General features: G+C 39.5%; 1 protein-coding gene across 2 annotated transcripts in view; it reads left to right on the top strand.

Annotated features, from left to right (window-relative positions):
* The window catches only part of DYNC1H1 (dynein cytoplasmic 1 heavy chain 1), a 72709-nt gene that overhangs the window by 45034 nt on the left and 13491 nt on the right, over window positions 1-14184 (top strand). For both annotated transcript variants that reach the window (XM_074996500.1, XM_074996499.1), the window contains exons 41-60: window positions 162-327; window positions 466-629; window positions 1404-1533; window positions 3033-3166; window positions 3758-3872; window positions 4006-4167; window positions 4246-4460; window positions 4588-4792; window positions 4962-5135; window positions 5258-5377; window positions 5527-5647; window positions 7445-7640; window positions 8333-8450; window positions 9347-9562; window positions 11402-11614; window positions 11774-11901; window positions 12385-12538; window positions 13221-13367; window positions 13454-13604; window positions 13825-14078. In XM_074996500.1, the coding sequence (XP_074852601.1) occupies window positions 162-327; window positions 466-629; window positions 1404-1533; window positions 3033-3166; window positions 3758-3872; window positions 4006-4167; window positions 4246-4460; window positions 4588-4792; window positions 4962-5135; window positions 5258-5377; window positions 5527-5647; window positions 7445-7640; window positions 8333-8450; window positions 9347-9562; window positions 11402-11614; window positions 11774-11901; window positions 12385-12538; window positions 13221-13367; window positions 13454-13604; window positions 13825-14078 (3283 nt within the window). The remainder of the gene's footprint in view (window positions 1-161; window positions 328-465; window positions 630-1403; window positions 1534-3032; window positions 3167-3757; window positions 3873-4005; window positions 4168-4245; window positions 4461-4587; window positions 4793-4961; window positions 5136-5257; window positions 5378-5526; window positions 5648-7444; window positions 7641-8332; window positions 8451-9346; window positions 9563-11401; window positions 11615-11773; window positions 11902-12384; window positions 12539-13220; window positions 13368-13453; window positions 13605-13824; window positions 14079-14184) is intronic.

Raw genomic sequence — 14184 nt, 5'->3', positions numbered from 1 at the left:
TAATTGACTCTGAACTTAACTTTTTTTAGTGGCTTAATTTGAGATGAGATCTCTAAGTGGCAGTTCTTTGAATAATGAAAACGGATAAGTCAGGTCAAGTCTACCTGACATAAATGCAGTCATTCCTGGTATGAATACTAAACTTTTTTGGATCTCCCCAGGTTTTTACGCCATGTCCCTGTGGTGTATGTGGACTACCCTGGACCAGCATCACTTACTCAGATCTATGGAACCTTCAATCGTGCAATGCTGAGGCTTATCCCATCACTCCGCACATATGCAGAGCCTCTTACTGCAGCCATGGTAGAGTTCTACACAATGTCACAGGTATCTTGTTCTTCATCCTATCCCAACTTCCGCTGACCAGTCCCTTTTCCTAGTTACCATACCACTTGAGATAGACATTGTCTATGTGATGTACAACTTTGGCATAAGAGATTATACTCAGTGTTTTTGAATTTTTAGGAAAGGTTCACCCAGGACACACAGCCACATTACATCTACTCACCACGTGAAATGACTCGGTGGGTCAGAGGTATCTTTGAAGCCTTAAGACCATTAGAAACCTTACCTGTTGAAGGCCTTATTAGGATTTGGGCACATGAAGCATTGCGTCTTTTCCAAGACAGGTAATGAAATAATAGTCTTAAAAGTACAAACTGATCTCTCTTTCTCCTAAATCTTTTCAGAGACTTTCCTTTAAAATGAGTCAAGGCCCAAGTTGAATTCCAATTTCCTTCCAAATTGATCTGGATGTTTTTTATACTTGTAGGGGCTCAGCTGGGCAGAATACTCAAAGTTGAATGCAAGACTCACTTTTTGTAATGTCAGTGATTTCAGCTTCAAACCAGTGGCTCATTTATGTGCATGTAGCGCAAAGCTGACATAATGGGCAGGTTTGAAGGATGAAGTATAGGCTGTCATCAAAAGCCACGGGCTTATAGTTGACCTCAAAGGCTGTAAAAACAAAGTTTTGAAACCGTTTAGCCATTCTCATTGTTGCATTAAAGATTTAGGGTTTTTGTCACATGCAAGCTGAGATGTTTTTCTTCTGAAAATGGGCCTCAAATTGTTAATGACATACAAGGGTGAAAAGCCTGTTCCCTTCTCATGTCATCAGGATTTGTCAAATTAAAATTCTTCTTGCTGGAGAAATGAACAAAAGTTTGTTTGTTTGAAATAAATGCCACCTTCAAAGGCTTATGACTGTAACCAGAATATGAAGAATAATACATCTGTAGATTTTGATTTGTCTGTTTATGCTCAGGGCAAGAGAAGTTCTCTGTTGGCTTGTTACATAACTGCAAGTGGCTAGAATGACCCGTGTTTGCCTTATCTTGCTATTTACATTTGACTTGTCCTTCACATGTCTGTTTATAGGTCTTTCTGTCTGTGTCTTTTAGACTAGTGGAAGATGAGGAGAGACGTTGGACTGATGAAAATATAGATATGGTAGCTCTGAAACATTTCCCAAACATAGACAAAGAGAAAGCTATGAGCCGACCCATCTTGTACAGCAATTGGCTGTCAAAGGTAACAAGGGGTACCTCAATAAAAGCCTTGCCACTGGCAGTTGCAGACACTAATTATCCTGTTGAGAGAGTGAACACTTTTCTGTTAGTACACTAGAAGGAGTTCTACCTAAGTGCAGTCCATGCTATGGTAGAATTTACCTTTTGACAATAAGGATTGCTAACCATTTGGAGTTGGTAAGCGAACGCATTTGATAGAGTATGGTGTGATGGCTATCCAACGCATAGCAGAACGTATCTGGGTACCAAAGGAGTTGAACTGTGAGCTTGAAGGCAGAGTGTAGAATACAAAGTTAAAATTGTTGGAAGTATTTTGGGGTCTTGGGCTACTGTGGTTAGGAGATGTTTGCTGTGTTTTTATTTGTTTACCAAATAAGACAGTGGTGTCTCTAATAATGCTGACTAATGACTCAAAAGTGTCAGCCCCTGAGTCACAAGCTTTATTTGCTAGCATCAGGGGTTTCCCTTGGGCTCCCAATTGGTGTAAGTCTCAGATCATTTTGTAGCTTGATCTGAGATATGACCCAAGGTGGTATGATTGACTGACTGTATCCACAGCTTTTGTATCTGTCTGTTTTCAGAACAATAAATGCCTGTGGTCATCTTGTAACAAACAGTAGTGTCTTATCAGTAGTGTCTGGCCTTAGACACCTGTTTCTGCCCTCAGTCTTCTATATGGCCACAATTCTTACAGCTGACTTCAAGAAACAATTATGTAAATATTATAAGTGACCATAAAGCACATTGCTCTAAATATTTAAGGTTTACTTTTCAGTGTTCAGCAGGTATTCATAAACCTAAATGCTTTCCTGTCTTAGACTTACAAATGTATGTTTATCTAATACATTTGGTGCATGTGTATTATACCAACCTGTTTGTATATGTTCATTCAAATCAGGAATTTGAAGTAATAGTAAAAGTGCCAAGAAGGAGCATAAGTACCTACCTGCCTGGGAATTTTCTGGCACTTACAGAATCTACTGCCTTTTTTTTAAAAGGCAATAATAAATTAGTATATTCTTTAAAAGTCTTACATTAGTGTCTGTGCAAGTATGATGCACAAATAGAAAATGCATCAGGTTTAGGTGTGACATCTGACCTGGTGGACAAATGGCTTCTTTTCTTAAGAAGAAAGCCTAAACTGTGTTTGAGGCACAGCACTGAACTTGTAGCTGAGGAGGGTGAGGTAGGAACTAAGGTAGTTTTGAGCCTAACGATTTTGTCTGAAGCATCCATGCTAGTTCCTAAGTGCCTACAGAAGTTCTAGCCATTACTGCTGCAGTGATAATGTAAGATTACCAGCCCTACCCATGGCACATGTTTCAGCAAAGTGTGAGGAGAACTCTGTGGCTGCTATCCTCAATTCTTCTTCAGTTGGGAATTCTGTGCCATTCTAGCCCCTTTATGTAACACAGAGGGGTCACCAGGTTGAGAATCTCTCTATCTTAAATTTTAGACTTGTGTAGGCCAATATGTAAAGAAGAGACCTTCTTATTCTAGGATTATATCCCAGTGGATCAGGAAGAGCTGAGAGACTATGTAAAAGCCAGGCTTAAAGTGTTTTATGAAGAAGAACTTGATGTGCCACTAGTGCTGTTCAATGAAGTTTTGGATCATGTGCTGAGAATAGACCGGTAAGCTGATGTTCCAGCTCCTGATTTTGTCCAGCTTTAATGGAAAAAACAAACCTGTATTCAGAGGAGTCCAGAATGGCACAGTTTTTTTTCTAATGTTGTATTTGGGATAGACATTGTGTAAGAGGGGCACTGACAGGCTGGAATTGTAGGAGTAGACTGAGGGCTGGTCTATACTAGAAAAGAAATTTGGCCCAAGTTACACAACTGTAGCTACAAGAATTGCATAGCCAGCGTCATCCTACATCACACTGAATTTCTGGCGTGGCCCCACTGTGGGAGGTTGATGAGAGCCCATAAATTTTTTCAACAGTAAGGAGGACTACAACTGACAGGGTGTCTTCAGGGTTTGATTTAGCCCCATTCCCACTAGGTGTGCTAAATCCAACCCCAGAAGGTCAACATTTATCTTGCCCTTAGCGTAGACATACTCAGAAAAATATTATCAGCAGTCACTTCTGTGCACCCCAGAACTAGTCACAGTACTAATAAAATTACAGGCTGTTTGCAAGAAAAGGAGGTTTGGAAACATGGTGGCTGATTCACAGTTCAGTGAGCAGAAACCTTATTTCAGGTGTCAATCTCTTTCAGAATATTCCGCCAGCCTCAGGGTCACTTGCTTCTCATTGGTGTTAGCGGAGCAGGAAAAACTACCCTCTCACGATTTGTGGCTTGGATGAATGGTTTAAGTGTCTACCAAATTAAGGTATGTTTTTAATTATATCACTTAACCAAAAAATTGACAGATACCTTACCAAAGAGACTAACTGTATAAACAAGTTATTGTGGGGGAGGATAAGGACTAAAAATCAGTAATTAGTATTGTTAAATCTTTATAGGTGCACAGAAAATACACAGGTGAAGACTTTGATGAAGATCTGAGAACAGTCTTAAGACGCTCTGGCTGCAAAAATGAGAAAATAGCATTTATAATGGATGAGTCAAATGTACTGGATTCTGGATTCCTGGAGAGAATGAATACTCTTCTGGCTAATGGAGAGGTAACTTGAGACTAAATCTTCATATAGTAGCAGTAATACAGGGAAAAGCTGTTAAACTATACTTATTTCCTGGATTAGGTTCCTGGTCTCTTTGAAGGAGATGAGTATGCCACCCTTATGACTCAGTGTAAAGAGGGAGCACAGAAAGAAGGCTTAATGCTAGACTCACATGAAGAGTTATACAAATGGTTCACCAGTCAAGTTATTCGCAATCTCCATGTTGTGTTCACTATGAACCCATCTTCTGAGGGCCTGAAGGACAGAGCTGCAACATCTCCAGCACTCTTCAACAGGTAACTTATTTAACCTGCAACAAAGTATCTTAATGCTTCAGACCTGTCTTTAAGATTAGGAATATTAATACCCTCTTGAACAAAGAAAATGTTCAGAGGTTTTAATGTACATCTGTCCTGTTTGCAGGTGTGTTTTGAACTGGTTTGGAGACTGGTCAACTGAAGCCCTCTACCAAGTTGGCAAAGAGTTTACGAGCAAAATGGATCTTGAGAAGCCAAACTACATTGTGCCAGACTACATGCCAGTTGTGTATGACAAGTTACCACAACCACCATCACATAGAGAAGCTATTGTAAATAGCTGTGTGTTTGTTCATCAGACCCTTCATCAGGTGTGTTCTGCCACTACCACTAAAAGCTTTGTTTGTTATCCTGTTCTGGTGGACTGACAAATGCAGCATGAGAATGTTGCTCAGTGACTGTTCTGAGTTTTAAAAATCTGAATAGAATCCTAATCTTTAAACTATACAGATTTTTGACAAAATTCCTTCCCTTTCAAAGGCTAATGCTCGTCTAGCAAAACGGGGAGGCAGAACTATGGCCATTACACCACGCCACTATCTGGATTTCATTAACCATTATGCAAATTTATTCAATGAGAAAAGGAGTGAGCTGGAGGAACAGCAGATGCATTTGAATGTTGGTCTTAGAAAGATCAAAGAAACTGTTGACCAGGTATATGCCTGTTAATGTCTCCTTTTTTTTTTTTTTTTTTTTTTTTAAAAACAGAAAATTAGAACTTTAAAGACTACAGAACTCAGTTTTAATAAGCTCTCTAACCTTACAATTCCTGTCAGGTGGAAGAACTGCGTAGGGACTTGAGAATAAAGAGCCAGGAGCTAGAAGTAAAGAATGCAGCAGCTAATGACAAGCTGAAAAAAATGGTGAAGGATCAGCAAGAAGCTGAGAAGAAAAAGGTGAAATCAAAGTTTTCTTTACCTTGTGTACATGTATAGTATATTCAGAAATACCTTGCAGGTGGCAATGATATGAAAAGAGTGGGGAACAGCATGTCTTAAAGCTTTAATTGTGGGGTTTTTTGGTTTTTTTATGCAAAATCTTATAGGTTATGAGCCAACAAATTCAAGAGCAGCTGCACAAACAGCAAGAAGTAATTGCAGATAAGCAAATGAGTGTGAAGGAGGATCTAGACAAAGTCGAGCCTGCTGTCATTGAAGCTCAGAATGGTAAGTCAGCACTGACCAATAACTACAGTACATGTCTTCTCTTAGGGGCTGGGACCTGATCCAAAGGCTCTTGAAGTCAGGGGGAGTGCTTCCATTTGCTTTAGTAAACTTTTGGGCCTATCCTTTTATCAGGAATACCTTAATCTTTAGTCTCAGAGGCATAGCCATGCTAGTCTGTAGCTTCACAAATAATGAGCATTTCCTTGGCACCTTAGATTAACAAATTGTCATGAGCTTTCCTGGGTAAAACCCAGTTCAGATGGATAACATCTTTATTATTTCTACTGCTGCCACACTAAATATTAAGTCCACCAATGCTAATGAGCTTCCATTAGTGCTGTTGTTTAGACTTGCATTCGTAAGCAGTGTTTTTATTAAATTGTCTAAATGGTACACTGTTTTTTCCAGCCTTTGCTAGATTTACTTATACTGAGAGATTTCAGGGTGCGTTATAGCCAGAACTCCCTGAAATGGGAGTGGGTCAGTGAATGGCAGGAAATTTCTGGTGTGCACGAGCAGGGCCCACGTATTCAATCCATAGCATGCTATCTTGCTGTTTTTATTGCTCGCTGTTTTCTAAAGAAGCCCCTGATATATTCTGTTCCTGCTGTGCTGCTGCTTAAGAGATAGCAGTGCCCAATTTATTAAATCATTAATTTCATGAGCATTACCTAAAAGTATACTGCGAAAGGAAATATTACCTCCGCAACTTGCTCATCAAGTGTTAGGGTATGTCTACATAGCAGCCTTATTTTGAAATAGCACTTCGGCTATTTCAAAATACAGCGACTAAACACGCAGGCTGTGGCCACACTTGGCCAAACCTTCGAAACAGCCCTGCTAATGAGGCGCTGCATTGAATTTTCAGCGCCTCGTTAGTATTTGCATGCTGCTGGCAGCAGCACTTCAAAAGCACCGCTTTGGAACACACGCGGCTTGGCGCGGCTGCACAGAGGGGTCCTTTTTTGAAAGGACTCTGCACATTTCAAAATCCCCTTACTCCCATCAGCTGAGAGGAATAAGGGGATTTCAAAATGTGCAGGATCCTTTCGAAAAGGACCTCCGTGTAGCTGTGCCAAGCCCCACACATTCCAAAGCGGTGCTTTCGAAGTGCTGCTGCTGGCAGCCTGCAAATGCTAATGAAGCGCTGAGTGTTCAATTCAGCGCCTCACTAGCATTCTTCGATTTGGCCATTAGCATGGCCATTTCGAAGGTTTGGCCAAGTGTGGCTACAGCCATAGAGCCATTGGACACGTGGCTTATTTCAAAATGGGTGCTGTTCCTCATGAAATGAGGCTTACCAATTTTGAAATAAGTCAACCACTATTTAAAATTTCTTTTGCATTAGTGATTGTGTGGTTTACATGGAAGGATGGTAATTTTGAATTAACGGTGCTGTGTAGACCTACCCTTATTTACAATCACTTATCCGTAGGTTGCTTAAGAAGGGATTCTAACTCACTGTATGCCTAGACACACAGTCACTTTAGGCTCCTTAACATGTGAACGCAAAGCTACCAGGTGCAAACTCTTGCTAATCTGTCATAGTAGTGCTTTGCAGTTTTCTGATAGTTCATCTTGCTCTTTTTCAAGTGAAAATATGGGTAGATAATTTTGCAAGTGTGTGAAAGGTTTTGATTTTTATGAAATGTTTAATTTTAAATGATCAAAATTAATCTCTCAACTATCAGTGAAATTTTGCTAATTCATGTCTTACTATTTTGCTATCTTTTCTTTTTTTCCCCAATCAATATTATTCCTTTCTTCTGCTCAATCTGGCTTGACCACTGTGACTAGCTGTAAAATCAATAAAGAAGCAGCATCTGGTAGAGGTCCGTTCTATGGCCAACCCACCGGCAGCAGTGAAGCTAGCTCTAGAGTCCATCTGTCTACTACTGGGTGAAAGTACAACTGACTGGAAACAGATACGTTCCATCATTATGAGGGAAAACTTCATTCCAACTATTGTAAACTTTTCTGCTGAGGAGATCAGGTGAATAACTGCAGGTACCAAGCTACTGCTGGGAGCAGAAAGAAATTGTTCACAAGATTTTCACAATAGAAATCTCAACAGTAGTTACAATTGGTGGTGTCTTTAGCATTTGGTTTCTACGTGACAAACAGAATTAATCTCAAATGCATATGCAGAATCTGCACTTTTTATGTGGATAAAATACCAAACTGGCAAACTCATGGAAATGTGCATCTCAGAGTAAAATTTTGCTCTTAAAATAGAGTATAGGCTGAGTAGTATAAACTCCCCTCAGAGCACTGTGACCGTTTCCAGTAATTGAACTTAAATTTCTTTCTTTACTTCCCAGCAGCAGCATTAAATCCCTTAAAATTGCATACTGAATACTTTTTTCATCCCCTTAATAGCTGTGAGGTCTATAAAGAAGCAGCATCTTGTTGAAGTAAGATCAATGGCTAACCCTCCTGCTTCAGTAAAACTGGCTTTAGAATCAATCTGTCTCTTTTTGGGTGAGGAGACAAATGACTGGAAAACAATCAGACCAGTTATTCTCAGAGATAATTTCATCAGCAACATTCTCAACTATAATACTGAAGATCTAAGGTATTGGTTTCAGTTTCTGTGGTAAATGGATAATTTCCTCTCACTAACTCTGCACTGACAAATTCGGTACTTGTGCAAGTGCTGTTTCAAACATAACTCTTCTTTTGCAGTGATGCCATCCGGGAAAAGATGAAGAAGAATTACATGTCAAATCCAAGTTATAATTATGAAATTGTAAACAGAGCATCTTTAGCATGTGGTCCCATGGTCAAATGGGCAATTGCACAGGTAACTCATCTGCAAGAGACATGACAGTGTAGAATACTTCAGTGTTACGTGGGAAATCAAAAGCTTAGTGATAAGTGCTGGTTTTAAGTTGCTGGAAATAAGCAAGGAGTCAGAATCGACAGACTTGCATCATTCCAATCTGTGACATCTAGTTATTGTAAAGCATTAAAAGATAATTGCTCTTAAGTGATTGTGCAGAGTAAAGTGCTGAATGCAACCCTACAAATTTTCATCTCTTTCAAAGATGCTCCTGTTTTAATAGTGACTAATGGCTGGTGTTTGTTTTGTAGCCAGTTTTGTGTACCCACAGACCAGATTTTGTTGCCTTGTTTGAGTTTGTTTCCCCAGCTGATAAGGGTAGGGAATGTTGAAGAGTAGTTTGGCCCTCTCTCACTGGGGGAGATGGCATATCACTCTGAAGTCATGTTAATGGCAAGCACAGAGAAAAGATTATACTAATTTGGTATTTACCCCCAAAGAGTGACCTTTCCTCTTTGCCTTAGACTCATTACAGTGTCTCTCTCAGGGAGTGTAGAATGAGGGTAGTGAGCTCTGGCATCAAAGGCAATTGTCTGCAACGAGTTATTGAACTTTGAAATTTGAAATCTGGAGGCTTCACAAACAGCATCAGTCTCGCTTCAGTGAGCTAAATAGTGCAGTTTACGTCTCTTGGCTGTTTCAGGCTATCTGCAGACCCAGAATAGTGAATAAGTTTTTATTTGTAGTCTTCTGAAACTTTTTTAAAATTAGAGCTTTAAAATCAGGATAAAAGCTTGAATACTTGAAATCATGAGGGGTGCACTGAGTCCATAAATTTTGCTTGCTGACCTTACGTGGTCCCGTGGTAAGCTCCATTCTAGAGAGTACATAGAACTGATTGTTCACATGTTTTGCAGCTGAATTATGCGGACATGTTAAAACGAGTAGAACCTCTTCGCAATGAACTGCAGAAACTGGAGGATGATGCCAAAGACAATCAGCAGAAAGCTAATGAGGTAGAACAAATGATTCGTGATCTCGAGGCCAGTATTGCCCGCTACAAGGAAGAGTATGCAGTGCTGATTTCGGAGGCACAAGCAATTAAGGCGGACCTTGCTGCTGTTGAAGCAAAAGTGAGAATACTTATTGTACCATTTTGTTCATTTTACTGATTTTTTATTTTTTTTCTTCGAGGGTGTGGGCCATGGCTTTCCAAAATTCCGTATACTTTCCTAACAGAGTGCTTTCATGACCTCTCTGCACAACAGTGTGCCTTTCAATATGTTTCATCCTTTGGACTTCTTACAAAGAGCTTTGCAGATCATTGATAAACAGACCAGAGTGAGGATTACTCTTCCAGTCACTGTCTCATGCTGGCCGTCCAATTAAATTGGCATTTTTTCTGCTCAGAACTAGGCTTGCAGGTGAGATGTTATTCAAAACCAAGGGAAGTTAGCATAGATAAGGTGAGTCCTTTTTCACGAGCACAAAATTCACTTACAAGAATGAGACGTACAGCATTGACCAACGTGTTTCAGAGAAATTGTGATTACTTAATGCTTTAACAGACTTAAGCTTGCGTTTTCTCATATTTTAAAACCATCTTGCAGAGTAACGGCTATATCAATGTTCTCTTCAGACAAATAGTGAAGAAACACCAAAATTAGTCCTTCAACTCAGACTCTCTAGAACCTGTCATGTCTCAGTCCATTCAAATGTTTGTTCCTTGAGCTGCACTGATGGAATCATAGAAATGTAGGGCTGGAAGGTTACTCCAGTCCAGTCCCCCTGTGTTGCAGCAGGGTACAATAGACCCCTAGATCATCCTTGATGGGTGTCTGTCCAAGCTGTTTTTAAAAATGTCCACTGATGGGAATTCTACAACTTCTTCTGTTGGTACCCTACTCCAGTGTTTAACTATTCTTGTAGCTAGATAAGAGGAAAAACTTCCTAACATTTCCACTGCTGTAGATTAAGCCCTCACTTCTCACCCTGCTTTTGAGCATGGAGAACAATTACTCAATCCTCTTTATAATAGCCCTTAACATATTTGAAGCTTTACTTAGGTTTCATCTCCCAGTTGTCTTTTCTCATGCCAAGTTTTTTAACCTTTTCTCATATATCAGATTTTCTATATGTTTTTGTCCCAAGGGAACCAAGAATCATTAACTTGTCCACATCTTTCTGAATGTGGTGTTCAGAACTGGACACCATAATCCTGATGAATTCTGGTTCCTGTATAGATTGGGACCATTACCTCCACGTCTTTTCTTACATCACTCCTGTTAATACATTCCAGAATATTAGTCTTTTTTGCAATTGCATAATATTGTTCATTTGTACTAAGGCCTTATGTACACTTACCAGAAGATTGGCACTGCAGGGATCAGTCTCCCAAGGGTTGATTCAGCAGGTTTAGTAAAGACATGGTAAATCAATGGCTGATCAATTCTGATACTGCACCAGAATGAAGTGTAAGGGAAGTCCTGTTGACCCCTCTCTCTACCCCAACACTACATTGCCCCCTTGTGTAGATCTGGCCTGAGTTTGTGATCCACTGTAACCCCCAAATCATCTTCAGCCTAGTCAGTTATTCCCAGTTTCGTAGCTGTGCATTCGAGTCCCCCCAACCCCCTCCCACATTCCAGAATTTCACTTGCTGAATGCAGATCAGTTTTCCAATTTGTAAAAGTTAAAAATTCTAATCCTGTTTCCCAAAAGGCTTGCAACCCTCCCATCCCTTGCCAATGCCAGAACTGTAAAATTCACAACCCAAAAATACTAACAACTTAACTTTCAGCCTTGGGGATGCACTAATTGTTTTCTGGACATACATAATTCTGGAAGTTTGAGTCCAAAGTTCTGGTGTGTAAGGCAAGCTTACCACACTTACAACCAATAAGGACAGATGATAATGGGAGCCTTCATTTTAAATAATTATATTTTATATTGACTGTTCCTTAACTTTATAGGTAAACCGTAGCACAGCTCTCTTAAAGAGTCTGTCTGCTGAACGTGAAAGATGGGAGAAGACAAGTGAAACCTTCAAGAACCAGATGTCCACTATTGCAGGAGACTGTTTGCTTTCAGGAGCTTTTATTGCTTATGCTGGTTACTTTGACCAGCAAATGCGACAGAACTTGTTCACTACATGGTCACATCATTTGCAGCAAGCAAATATCCAGGTAAAGATTGAGCCACAATTACTGAAATAATGACTGCTGCATATATTAATGACTTACAGCACCATAAAGGAAATATCACAAGGCTTTCACAAATGATAAAGATAAAACTTGATCAGACTTTTAACTCTTTGGCCAAATATTAATAATATTTTTCTTCAGTTCCGTACAGACATTGCAAGGACAGAATACCTTTCTAATGCAGATGAGCGTCTTCGTTGGCAAGCAAGTTCTCTGCCAGCAGATGACCTGTGCACAGAAAATGCTATCATGCTCAAGCGGTTTAATAGGTGTGTCATTTGCACCATAAGTACAGAATGTGGGGGATAAACTTAACAATGGATTGACGCACAGAACATCTAATGAAGTCAGTAAAACTTACATATTCCCATCAAAAGGAAAACTTCATTGGAACGTTAGTGTAAAACTGAATATAAATGCTTTAAGAAAATGTCTGTTCATAATACTCAAGATAGAAATACAATAAAAAGTTGCTATACATAAGAGTAAGATCTGCATTTAATTTGCTGTTATGTCAGTTTAGCTCAAACTGAAGCCATTAATCTGTATTGACTGAAACATTGGAGTATCCTTATTTGATAGTTGTATCTAGGTAGATCTTTTCCAAATGATGGTAGCGATCCTCCATATTCCATTACATGAGACCACATTCTCTAAAAAAGATAAGTCAACCTGAGTGCAGTGGAATAAATGGTGTGTTTTCAGAATCTTTAAATCAACTGTATGACGGAAACATTTTTTCACTAACTTAGGTATCCATTGATCATTGATCCCTCTGGACAAGCCACAGAGTTCATTATGAATGAATACAAGGACCGTAAGATCACCCGTACTAGCTTCTTGGATGATGCATTCAGAAAGAACTTGGAAAGTGCATTGAGATTTGGTAATCCTCTACTTGTCCAGGTTAGTCTTTATTTTTTAAAAAAGTGGTTACATTTCCCTAGAACTACACTTGAAATCTTCTTTTGCTGGGACTTAGCACAGAATTTCTAGAGTAACAAAAAACTTTCTAGGCACTGAAGAAATGAGAGTTCTTGTGTAGGCAATGAATCAATACACTCATAAAGACCTCAGCTTTGATTAGTGTATAACCTCCTGACACCTTCAACATGTTTTTCCTATAGCACAGATGGGTAAAGCTAAGGCACAGATTGACTGACTTACTTTCCCAAGATGTTGGTCTACATCACCCTCGTATTGCTTGTGCTCTTAAATTGTAGGCAGTTTGAGGCAGGGTTCCAGTATAGTATGTGTAGCAGTGGGAATGCCATTTCTGATTTGGGCCTTTTTGGTGCTACTCCAGTATCTACATGGCCAAAACAACATTAAGACATCAAAACCAGAAAAGCTATGTACATGTGTCATCCGCCATCCAAAATTTCTGAATAGTGTTTGTCCCTAGAAATTCATTGTATGAGGGAATGAAGTTGGACAAATAACTTGTGCACACATGACCAAAATTTGTGGATTGCTACTACAGCTTTTTTCAAATGGATGAAAATCTGATCCAGATCAAACTTTGTTCTCACTTGTTTCAGCACAGATCCATTTAACTAATATGCTGTTTATTACTATTGCTCTTTAGGATGTGGAGAGCTATGACCCAGTTCTAAATCCTGTGCTGAATCGTGAAGTCCGGAGAACGGGAGGTCGAGTGCTTATTACCTTGGGAGACCAAGATATTGACTTGTCACCATCCTTTGTCATCTTCCTCTCCACCAGAGATCCAACAGTAAGGAACACTTAATTTGTTTAGCTTTCAGCAGGGCAGAACATGTAGCAAACCAACAAAGTGATCCTGATACTTATTTTTTATAGGTTGAGTTTCCCCCAGATCTCTGCTCCCGTGTTACATTTGTCAATTTCACAGTAACTCGCAGTAGTTTACAGAGTCAGTGTCTGAATGAAGTTCTGAAAGCTGAAAGACCAGATGTGGATGAAAAACGTTCTGACCTCCTTAAGCTTCAAGGTATGTTTCTGAAAAATCCAATCATAGGAGTCTTAATTATTCCTTTCTAAATCTGGCTAAACTTGACAGTCACTCTTATTTCTATTGTGGTTCTTTTTATAGTTGAGAATTGTGATGCTTTGGAACATTTGTCTCAAAGCAAATAGCAGATATGGCAAACTACAGAAGAAAATGTGTATGCAATGTTTGTGATCACAGATCTCAATTCGTTTTACCTAAGGTGAATTCCAGCTGCGTTTGCGGCAGTTGGAAAAATCTCTGCTTCAGGCGCTCAATGAAGTGAAGGGACGCATTTTAGATGATGACACAATCATAACTACTTTGGAGAACCTAAAGAGGGAAGCAGCAGAGGTCACCAGAAAAGTAGAAGAGACTGATATTGTCATGCAGGAGGTGGAGACTGTCTCTCAGCAGTATCTGCCACTTTCTACAGCATGCAGTAGTATCTACTTCACAATGGAGTCATTGAAACAGGTTAGATAAAGACCCAAATTTAATCCTTTTCAGCTGAAATATTCATTACTCTAAGTTTCGCGATACTGTTTGATTTCCAGTTATGACTACATAAATACATCATAAA

Source organism: Carettochelys insculpta, chromosome 6 (assembly GCF_033958435.1).
Source record: "Carettochelys insculpta isolate YL-2023 chromosome 6, ASM3395843v1, whole genome shotgun sequence".
Classification (NCBI taxonomy): domain Eukaryota; kingdom Metazoa; phylum Chordata; order Testudines; family Carettochelyidae; genus Carettochelys; species Carettochelys insculpta.
This window is presented reverse-complemented; position numbering and strand designations above follow the sequence as displayed.